At 51.8% G+C, this 11,459-nt stretch overlaps 1 protein-coding gene across 1 annotated transcript in view; it reads left to right on the top strand.

Annotated features, from left to right (window-relative positions):
- Positions 1–11,459, top strand: part of LOC111727943 (histone deacetylase 4-like) — a 183,976-nt gene that overhangs the window by 163,502 nt on the left and 9,015 nt on the right. The window contains exon 6 of the mRNA XM_023518248.1: positions 5,946–6,274. Within this exon, the coding sequence (XP_023374016.1) occupies positions 5,946–6,274 (329 nt within the window). The remainder of the gene's footprint in view (positions 1–5,945; positions 6,275–11,459) is intronic.

Genomic DNA, 11,459 nt, shown 5'->3' with positions numbered 1-11,459 from the left:
TGCTGATGCAAAAAAAGCCCTCCAAGGCTGGGGCAGAGTGGCTAAGTTGTGTGTGGCTGTAAACAGACATTGGCTTTGAAACATGGTTTTCTCCTACGCTCAAGGGCCATTTTGTTACTAGGAAAAACCCATGGGGTAGTTTTCGTAAATCAAAAAGTAGTCAGTAATTTCATTGGGAAAAAATTGAGCTATCCTAGAGCCTGAAAATGGACAACTATTTGTACTAAAACACCAGCAAATTCCCTTAAAATGGTGCCATTTATTTTAATAGGTGACATCGGTCAGCATAACACAGCCTCTAAGGCATTTTTACAACTCGCTGTTCACCTGCCTCTTCTGCCCTGGGAGGCTACTGTGTGTCCCAAGTACAATTCAGCTGGGCTCATATAGAAACATTCTGTGTCTGTGTAACTCAGCCAGTGATGGGGAACTCTACAAGGGCTGGGGAGGCAGCAGTGGTCCCTGGAAAGCAACGTCAGCAGTGGCCCTAGTGACCTGAGCATGGGGTTTGTAAGGAATGCTGATGACCAGCCACACTTTAGGCCCCACTTTGTCCTTGCTGGGGACTGTCAGCCACTGGACTTGTGGAAAAGCTCTCTTGTCCCACTGGTTGAAGTAGGGGGAGGGGAGGAGCTGCCAGGCAGGGGACAAAGGACAGGAGTGTGGATATGGTTCAGATGGTGGTTCCAGGCTCAAGCTGAAGAGAGCAGGAAGAGAAGCTGGGGCAGGGAAGGCTCCAGGCCTGGGAGTAGATGGAAGAGTCTGGGCACTGTGAGCCCCATGGAGAGTCCGCTGGGGGGCTAGCACAGGAGCCTTCCAGGGAGGAGTGGTCCTGGGGGAGGCAAGCTAGAAGATGGGGAGGGGCTATGAGATAACCGTGGCCAGGCCAGAGGATATGGGGTGACAGAAACAGGGGATGCAGCCAGGGGCAGCCGGGCCAACTCCTCAGGAGGGGTTAGGAGGGTAGGGTGGGGAAAAGAGGCTGACAAGAGGGCAGTGGGTAGGGGCAGAGGAGTCTCCTCCAAGGGACGGTAGGAGAAGGGGTGGCTCAGGCAGCAGGAGGGCATTGAAGAACTTGCTGAGAGGTGCCACCTGAGTGAGGGGCTCCCAGGGAGGAGGTACGCAAGGCAGTGCCTGTGGAAGGCAGGACAGACTCCCTCTCTGTGGAGGTCCCTGGTGAGTGGGATGTCCAGGTTGGGTGTCTGGCCTAGACGAGGCCTCCTGGCCCTATCTAAAAGGAGGTGCCCTCTTCTTAGCGGGGTCTTGGGGCCTACAGGGTGCAGGGACAAAGAACTCTATCTCAAGGAAGTCAGCAGGGGCAGCTCTGCAGATTGCTTTCACTGTGTATGGCAGCTTGCCTGGTGTGTGAGGCCCCCGAGCAAACATCCTGAAGTGAACAAACGCTCAGCTTCCCCTGCTACACAGTGGCAAAAGCTGTGTCAGAAAACCAAGTCTTCAGGCCGGTGTGGTGGCTTGAACCTGTAATTCCAGCACTCTGGGGGCCAAGATGGGTGCATCACCTGAACTCAGGAGTTTGAGACCAGCCTGAGCTAGAGCAAGACCCCATCTCTAAAAAATAGCTGGACATTGTAGTGGGCGCCTGTAGTCCTAGCTACTCTGGAGGCTGAGGCAAGAGAATTACTTGAGCCCAAGAGTTTAAGGTTGCTGTGAACTGTGAGGGCAACAAAGTGAGAGTCTGTCTCTCAAAAAAACAAAGAATAGAGACTGAGTCTTCATATGGGAAGGACTGAACCGGGACCCAGCATCACACCATGCTTGGCTGTTTGCTCGGATGTCAAGACGGAAATATAAAAGCTAAACCAAAAAACTTCTACAAGAAAACAGGAGAAAGTCTTCATAACCTTCAGGGAGGTAGTTTTTACTACCTTGTGTAAGCAAAGATTTCTTAGGTCACCAAAATCATCATCTGTAACCCCTAAACTGGTAACATTAGACTCCACCAAACTGAACATTTTTTTGTATTTTTGTTGTTGTTGTTTGTTTGAGACAGAGTCTCTCGTTGTCACCCTGGGTGGAGTGCTGTGGCATCACAGCTTACAACAAGCTCATATTCTTGAGCTCAATCTATCCTCTTGTCTCAGCCTCCCGAGTAGCTGGGACTACAGGTGCCCACCACAATGCCTGGCTGCTTTTATAAGCAGGTTCTTGCTCTTGCTCGGGCTGGTCTCAAACCTGTGAGCTCAGGCAATCCACCTGCCTCAGCCTCCTAGAGTGCTGGGATTACAGGCATGGGTCACTGTGCCCAGCCCAAACTGAAAATTTCTGCTTTTGAAAATCTCCTTTAAGAAAATAAAAAGTCAAGCCACAGACTGGAGGAATTACAGTCATCCCGGTATCCTCAGGATTGGTTCTAGGACCCCCGTGTATACTAAAGTCTGTGCAGCTCAAGTTTGGTGGAAAGCAGCCTGTGTATAAATGGACCCTTGCTCTTCAGAACTGCTCCTCAAGGGTCGACTGTCCTCACAGTGTGTGTCTGATGAGCTACTTACGTCCAAAATACATACAAAGTTCCTGCAGCTCAGTCATGAAAAGACAGGAGTCCTACTGGGAGAAAAATATGTGCAAAGGTCGTGAACAAGCACCTCGCAGAGTAAGGGAGACAAAGTAAGGTTGGACAGCACTTGTCATCAGGGCAGGAGGTCAAAGCCACCATGAGCAGCCATCCACTCCACACCTGCTGGTGGCCTAAGCTAAATAGGCCAGGTGTGGGTGTGGAGGGGGCCTGGACTGGGCTGCCACATGTTGCCTGTGGAAATTTGAATGGCATGGCTGCTTTGGGAAATAGTTTGGCAGTGTTTTGGTGAGGGGTGACTATCAGCCTACCTGCAGTGTTCCTTTTAGGTACTTACAAGACAGATGAAAGTTTCCACACTAGGACCTGTATTCATGGGGTCATGGCCACCAGAGACAGGAGACAGCCCTAGTGCCCGTCAGCAGGTGAATGCTTGAGCAGATGGGTCCCTCTGGACTCTGGAGTACTACTGAGCGGGAGCGTGGACGGCCTGCTGACTCCTGTGGCTGTGGGGTTTGTCTCAGACACGCCATGCATAGACCAAGAGACCAGACAGAGCTCCCCAGTGACCAGCTGCACCAGTTTGCAGTTCCAGGGGAGAGGAGAGCGGTCAGGGCTGTGAAGCCAGGGGTGGGCAGAGGGGTGTGCAGGGACAGGAAGGGCCTACATCTTCATGGGAGCAGTGACCCATGGGGCCTACCTGTGGGAAGGCTCCAGCTGCAAGTCGCTTTGTAAGAACCCACTGTGCAGTGTGGCTGCCTCGGCCACCTGCAGTGACTAAGGGCTGCAGACTGAGGCATGTGCAGGTGTAGACACAGAGTTCCACACACTCCACATGGGAAAGGGAGCAAAAGAGAGTTTTGATTTAGAATAAAAATGAACTACACTTATTTCTTGTTATTTTAATGTAGCTGCTTCAAAATTTTAAGTTACACAGGCCACCTCCGTTGTCTCTGTTGAGCAGGCTGGCATGTGTAGTTAATGTTTCATTTATTTGACAAGAGCAGTGTTAAGTCTGATGTCATGGGAAAGGCCAGTTGTTTAGAATTTAAATGGCTGCATCTGTGTTAAGCTTTATTGTACAATCAAGGTAATGTTGAGAAGAAAACAAAGTGGTGTTTGTCTTCTGCCCTCTTACCTAAGATGAGGGCTGCCTTTGGGGTGCAGTGTGTGGGTCGCTGCTTGGTGGCCAGGATCATGTGCAGTGGCATCCTGTCTGCCAGGCCCCAGCCTGGCAGGGACAGGAGGGAGAAATGGAAAATAAATCCTGGTCAGGGAGAGGCAGGTGGAAGGAGCGGCTCTGCAGGGTCTGCCCTAAGAGATAGCCTGGGCTGTGAGTGACTGGGGAGTGTGTCACAATGAGTGTGAGTAGGTGTGAGGTGAGTGGAGGGTGTGGGTGAGTATGGATGCAATGAGTAGGGTGTGGGTGTCAGTAGGTGTGAGATCAGTATAGGGGTGTGGATGTGAGGTGAGGGGCTGTGAGGCAAGTGTGGGGTATGGGTACAGGGCTGGGGTGTCACTTTTGCTGCCTTCCTGGCCCCTCCTGTGCCGAGAGCACAGCACAGCCTTGGCCCTGGGAGTGGTGTGACGGGCTGGCCAGTGGCCACATGCTCCTTGGCTGTGGCCTTTTTGTAGTACCCAGAAGGTTGGCATACTCTTGCTCTACTTCATGCTCAGAGGACGCCTGATCGGTACTCCCCTACTAAGACTGCTGCTGAGAGATTGTGCGGAGATGCTCGCTCCAACTAATATTGACTGTGTCTCCTAAGGTGCTTCAGCACCTGAGATGTGAATGAGACCTGCCCTGAGTAAGCTGGCGAAACGGCCTGTATCTGGACAGTTGAGTGGGCCAGGGCCAGAGACCTAGTGTCCCGGCTCCGACACCAGGGGATAGCCGTATGCCCAGGCCTGTCTCCCTGCTTTCTATCGCTGAGCCGGGGCAGGGCTCTGGGCAGGTGCCCCCTGCTCTGCCTGTGTTATGGTTTGATAAGAAAATGAGGATTGCAATACTGACAGCCCCTTGAGAGATCAAAACAGAAAGTCTGTTAGATCTTAAATAAATGTCGCTTTTCCAACTTCTGGCTTAATTACGAACAAATTCTATTAAGTAGAAAAACAGTATTTGCTACCATATGTTTTAATTTAAACTGTCATATTCAAGCTATTATTATTTGTATAATTCTTTTAACTTACTTGAAACATATGAAGGTCATTCTGTTTTTTATGAAAAAACACAATGAGCACACAAATGGCCCTGGATTGTAACTTGATGAAAAGGTTCAGAACGAGTGAGCACACACTCCCATAGACTGCAATCTGAACACATCTCCCGGTAGAGAAGCATCATGCTCAGACCTTTCCTGAGATTGTGAGAGGACAGACTCTGGGGTTTGTCCTGAGTTTGTCCCAGCAGAACCACAGGGACGAGGACATGGTCCTGGGAGGAGGCGTTGGCACTGTCCCCACCCTGGCTGGGAGGTAGACTCACCCAGGAAACAGGAGAAAGGATGTTCTCGTCCTGGGGACAGAGGTTGGGTTCCCAGAGCTCTCTGAGGCTCTGCTGTGGCTCGTGTCATCTGTGCCCTCTTAGCTGAGACACACGCCTGCTCCCAACTCACGTTCAAATACCTAGTCTAGCCCATCCCCAATAAGTAACTTGGCAATTTACTAGTTTGTTTCTAGTCAGCTAACTACAGAGTGCACAGTTCAAAAACTCACAGAATTTGTTATACTTAGGAGGTTATTTTGAGGGAAGCTCAGCTGGCAGTGCTACCAGCTGGCCTTGCTAAAGTTTAGCCTGAGCAGTAGCCAGCACCCTGCTGTCCCCAGGCGAGCTCCTCTAGCACATCCTCCCGGCATCACTTGTGTCTAGCACGTGTGGACTTGGAGACATGGCTGTTGACAAGAGCTACAGCTCATGGTCAGCTCATGGTCAGCAGGTGCTGCTGTTAGTCTGTTCCTCCCCAGGAAAGGGACGTGACCGGAGTAACTTTGTTCTGGCAAAGGCACTGGTGAAGACAAGTGTCTTCTTCTGAAGAGAAGTCCCACGGGCTCTCCATCAGGGAGGCAGAGAGCACTGGATACAACCAGTGTTCACTCTCAGAATGTACCGCCAATCTGTGAACACACAGCCCTCATGTGTTCCTCTGCACCTCCCCTTTCCCCAGCCTGTGTGTGTGGCCAGTGCTGACCCTAGTGGTCAGAAGACAGACCAGGCAGAGGAATGGGGCTGGCTGAAGAACAGGCCACCGGCACAAGGCCTGCAGTGCTGCAAGGCGAGGCCTGTTCGCTTAGCCCAGGGGGAGGCTGGCACTCGAGGTGGGCCTGGGCTGCCCGAGTGTGCTGTGTGGGGCTCCACAGATGCAGCAGTGGGCCATACAAACTAGACCATCTTATCTTTACCTTTTCCTAGGAAAACGCAGCACAGTTCCCTGGACCAGAGTTCTCCGCCCCAGAGTGGGGTGTCGGCCTCCTACAACCACCCTGTGCTGGGAATGTACGATGCCAAAGACGACTTCCCTCTTAGGAAGACAGGTCAGTGCCAAGACCATCATGGCCTAGGAGCCTCATGGTATCTTCCATGCTACTCATGCAGGGAGTCGCCTGCAGGTTTCAAAACACTGTGTTTGCTTCTTTCACGAGAGCACCATTCTGAGCAGAAATCCCTAAGCATTCTCTTTATGACCAAAAGAAATGAACCTCATGTGTATACCTTCTTTTCTAAACTGATTTTTAAAGCAGGTAAACATTGGTTTTCTTTAGGTGACATTTGACACTTTGTCACCAGGCTGCTCCACCTGAGTGGGGAAACTCTGTGAGGTGTGCTGAGGGCTGCTGCCATCCTAAAGACGGGAGTCTGGGGCAGACGTTGGCAGGGTCCCTCCAGGGGCAGGGCTGCACCCCCAGATATCTGGTGTTGCACCAGGGCTAACTCATATTCGAGGGCTGGGAAGTGGAAGGGAGGCGTCTGGTTGGGCCTGAGTGAGACATGCCTGTCAGGCCTGCTGTCTCCTGGTTCAGGGACATATGAGGACAGTGGCATCCCCATGCAGTGGGCCATATCAGGACAACACTGTCCCTGGTGCTGGAACCCCAAAGTTATTGTATGTGATGTTAAGCAGGGATGTCCAACCTGCTTGTGATGGCCACACATGGGACTTTTTTTGCTTATAGATATCCTGAAAAATATGCAGAGATTTTTTTTTTTAACTAATCAGCTTTCATTTGCTTGTGTACTTAATGTGTGGCCAAGATAACTCTGACTCTTCAGAAGAGCAGAAAAAAGATTGGACAGTCAGTGCATTGGCAGAGCCTCTTCAAGTAAAGGGACAAGGACCCTACCATGGAGTCATCATCATTTTCACCCTTTATCTGTGAATGTGCAACCCTGCCCTTTCCTGGTCAGCTGGCCTAAGCCTGTGGTTCCTGCCCATCAGTATGCAGAGAAGGTCTGAGGTCTGAGAGCTCAGCAGGGAGAGCTGGCTCAGGTGTCAGCAATCCTCCCAGAAAGGTGTGCTCATTAATAGGAGACTCTGACCAGTTCTCACAGATTGCTCTCCAGGTCCCCTTTTTAATCAAATTCAGTCAACACCAGAGTCCTTAGAGTGTCAGGCCTGTGCTGGGAGACAGACCCAGGGACACAGAGTCAAGGAAGTGCCCACCTTGAGGGACCTTGGCTGGAGAGTGGCTTGAAGTAGGGGGTGAGGGATGATGGGCACTCTGCCCGAGACAGCCCGGCCGGTCAGTGCTCACCCCGTTGGTAGTTCTGTGTGTGCTGCCACAGACTCCATGTGTTCCCCTGGCTCCTAGGCCCAGGACAGCCCGGCTGCTCAGTGCTCACCCTGTTGGTAGTTCTGTGTGTACTGCCAGAGAATCCATGCGTTCCCCTGGCATCAAGTTTTCTCATCAGTAAAATGGCTCTAACCCACCCACAGCCTCAGGGCTCTGGGGATTTGGTAGAAGGACCACAGGTGTGTGGCCAGCAGCATAGTTTTCTCTCCTCCTGGGTGTGATGACCATGGCAACAGGCCTCTAGAGCAGTGGACACAGGTGAGGGCACAGAGGGACTTTTTAAAATACCACACTTGACTCCCCGCCCTCCCTAACCGAGCTTCCCAGGAAAGGAGAGTGCACATCTGCCCCAGGTGGCCCACAGCAGCTGTCCTGCAACTCCATGCACCCTCCACTGTTGACAAAACAGCAGGGCTGGAGTGGTCCAAACCTGCTTCCTCCCCTACTCCCAAATAGCTCCAGACTGCCTCATAATCAGCTCCTGTTCTGAGAAACTCAGCATGAGTGCTTTGGTAGCAAGGGCTCCTGGGAGATTGGCAGGGTGAGAGAGTGCACTCTGCCCAGGCCCTGTCCTGCTGCTATCCATCGAAGCCATGTGGCCCAAGATCAAGGGCCCCTCTGATCTCCCAGTTGCTGTGGCTGTTGTCCTGTGCCCATGCATCACCTCCGGGAAGCAGTCCCCAGCCTTCCATTTGGCTTCTGACCTACAATACAGCCTTGGCCTCCAGGAGAACAAGAGAGTAGATTCTTCATGTGTAGGGAAGTGCTATTTAGGACACACAGTGTTCCAGAAGAACTTAATTAATTCTTGATTGCAGTGTCCATTCTTCTAAAAAGGTATTAATTACTAGCACATTAATCTTATTAATATTAATCATATTAATAGTATTTCAGAGAAACCTTTTAAACCACTTAAGAGAATCTTGTATAGTCATCACCTTGATACATTTACTTTCAAACACCTGAAGTCATTAAAGCAAGTCTACCTGTGCACTTCTGCAAGCACAGTTACGTGAAAGACTAATTAAATGAAATGTTGGTTACGATGTACCGTGAATGAGTGATGATCTTCAGTCATTGTGATGCACACTTAAGCATTGCAGGATTTTGACTTCACCTCAGTTGACTCTGACCTTGCATGCAGTTTACCCATCTCTGACTCTTTAAAGGACACTCGGGTGAGACATGATCATGTGAAATGCTTGGCCACTCTTCTGCTGGTTTCCTTATCACACCAGATGCTGGTGGACTCTGTGGATGACAGTTCACACCTGTACCACCTCAAGTGTCTCATTTCCCTTATGAAAAACATGAGGCAACTTCTGAGCTTTTGCAAATTCAGGGAGTTTGCAAGACTTCCCTGGCCTGTGTGGCCAGCCCAGTGGCCCAGCTCACATCCAGCTCTTTTACTTATCACCCTGTGAATTAGGGGAGTTCTTGAGCTTCTTGTGCCTGAGTTCTGATGTTTGAAAAACAGCCTTCTCTCCTGGGGACACTACGAGAAATAAATGTGCTAATGTTTGCAAATCTCTTTGAGGAGGACCAGATCAAGGTCGGTTCCTCCTCTCCTCTCCTAAGCTGTTAGCACCTTTCTTATCCCATCCCCCCACCCAGTCACCTGCTCCAGACTTGGCATCTCCCAGAGCCTCCCCTTGAGGCTCCCAGTGCTTCCTAGTGAGGCAGCAGCAGGCAGAACTGCACAGCTCCACATGGTGATGAGCACTAGTGCTCACAGCCAAGAGTTTGGCCCTTCCCAGCTTTGGGCTCACCTTCACCACCTGAGACCCATCTCCCAGGTCTCAGGAGCTCAGGTCTCAATGGTGCCTCCAAATCTGGGTTCCCCAGCCTTGGGCTCACCTTCACCACCTGAGACCCATCTCCCATCTCAGGAGCTTAGGTCTAGATAGTGCCTCCAAATCTGGGCTCCAAAGTTAGACTCCTTGACTCAAAGCCCAGGTCTACCTTCCTGTTGGAGGCCCTGCTCCTTTTCTGGGGGTTGACCGCAAGGGTGTCTCCACTGAAGGAGCCCCTGCCTCCCACCAGAACTCATCATGGGCCTAAGGTGAGGGTGTGTGGTCCTTTCCCACTGCTCCTGGGTAGCCCCCAGGCCTACCCTGCCTTAGGTTTATGAAGACACTGCAGAGGTGCTAAACGTGTGTTTTCAAATATACTCATGAGAGATAAGATGTTCCAGGAAGTTGTCTGGGTCCCTGGCACAGCAGCCCCAACTGGATCAAATGGTTTATCAAGAAATGTCATTTCTGCAGCGCGTGGGAGGCCACATTCACACAGACAAAGAAAGGCCTCTTCTAGTTACAGAAGCAGAGTTTGTCAGTTTGGTTATATTCAGGGGTTTCGTTTTTCTCCGGTAGCATCTTTATCTTGGCTTCCTAAAGATATTAGCTGCCATCTGTCTTTTATAATGGCTCCTCCTCAGTTTCTCTCTTATGTGACTTCTTAGTGAGGTCAGAGGTTTAGACAGGACACCTGACATCTGGCTAGCACAGGCCTCTCCCATTCACTGCAACTTCTTACACTGGGAATTGTGTGCCCATGTGGAACCCCTTATCCAGGACCCTAAAAGGCCTGTGAATTAGGGGAGTTCTTGAGCTTCTTGTGCCTGAGTTCTGATGTTTAAAAAACAGCCTTCTCTCCTGGGGACACTACGAGAAATATATGTGCTAATGCGGATCAGTGAATACTGATCATCACTGTGGCAGGCTGGTGGCGTGGGCCACCACACTGACGTGGATTGTGCAGGGTGGGCTGGTGGCGTGGGCCGTGGCACTGACATGGATTGTGCAGGGTGGGCTGGTGGCGTGGGCCATGGCATTGAGGTGTTGTGCAGGGCGGGCTGGTGCCGTGGGCCATGACACTGATGTGGATTGTGCAGGGCGGGCTGGTGGCGTGGGCCATGGCACTGACATGGATTGTGCAGGGCGGGCTGGTGGCGTGGGCCATGGCACTGACATGGATTGTGCAGGGCGGGCTGGTGGCATGGGCCATGGCACTGACGTGGATTGTGCAGGGCGGGCTGGTGGTGTGGGCCGTGGCACTGATGTGGATTGTGCAGGGCACGCTGTAGTACACTAACATGGGTCACAATGTTGATAATGTCTCCCTAATTCTCAGGGAGAATTAGCATGTTCCAGAATTGTGAGCCTGGCCCCTGGGCCCAACTCCCACAGCTGGTTTTGAATAGGGAGTAGACCAAGCTGGCCCTGAGGATGGATGGCCCCTACACCAACCTGAGTCATTAGCCATGTATACTGAGCCCCCGGACTCAGTGTGGGCCAAGCCAAAATTGCTATAGCTCTGCCCTTGTGTTATGGCACTTTCTGACATCAGTCATCAAGGCCACAGCTGCCCATGGAAAACACCCCCTAGTGACCTAGATAGGTAGCATGCAAGTCACCCTCTGCTGAGGGGAAGCTTCCCATGTGCTTGGTGAGGCAGGATCTACGTAGGCCCTGCGGCCAGCCTGGTCCTCACTGCCTGCTGGCTATCCGTTTGCCAGCCTGCACTGTGAGGGCAGGAGTGCTGTCACCATCGTAGGACAGTCCGGGAAGAACTAGCTCCACCATTGCCGCTGTGGAGACAGCAGGGGTTGAAGTAGGTTGAGGTCAAGACCGCATGGTCTAGGAGGGGAAGTAAGGGGAAGCCTGGGCCCCTGCGGATAGCTCCCACAGGCGGCCTTCCTCACACAACTACCAGTGAGACTGGGAGGCAGAGGCAGCTGGTGCTCTAACACTCCTCCTGGTGCGTCCTGTCCACGTTCTGCTAGAGGTATCCATCTGGTGGACACAGCCCATGCTGCCTTTAAAAGGAGTGTGGGTTATGACAAATCATGCTTCTTTCCAAATTTAGCCTGAAAACATGCAGTGACACGCTCAGTGATTTCCGAGGTGCTGTGAGACCCCAGTGGACATACCCATCACATGGAAGGCAACGAGTATTTACACAACACATCCTATAGTCCAGGCCGTGTCCTGCTGGGCTGGGTGTGCACTGGGGTGAGATTCTCAATAGCCGTCAAACTGGCAGGGAAGACAATGAAGTGAGCCAAGGCCAACATCAGGACGGCCCCATGGGGCCAGGCCAGAGAATGAGGGAGGTCAAGGCCAGGCTGTGTCTG

Source organism: Otolemur garnettii, unplaced genomic scaffold (assembly GCF_000181295.1).
Source record: "Otolemur garnettii isolate 467f Iridium unplaced genomic scaffold, OtoGar3 scaffold00133, whole genome shotgun sequence".
Taxonomy (NCBI): Eukaryota; Metazoa; Chordata; class Mammalia; order Primates; family Galagidae; genus Otolemur; species Otolemur garnettii.
The sequence above is the reverse complement of the archived record's forward strand: the minus strand, read 5'-3'. Positions and strand labels throughout refer to the sequence as shown.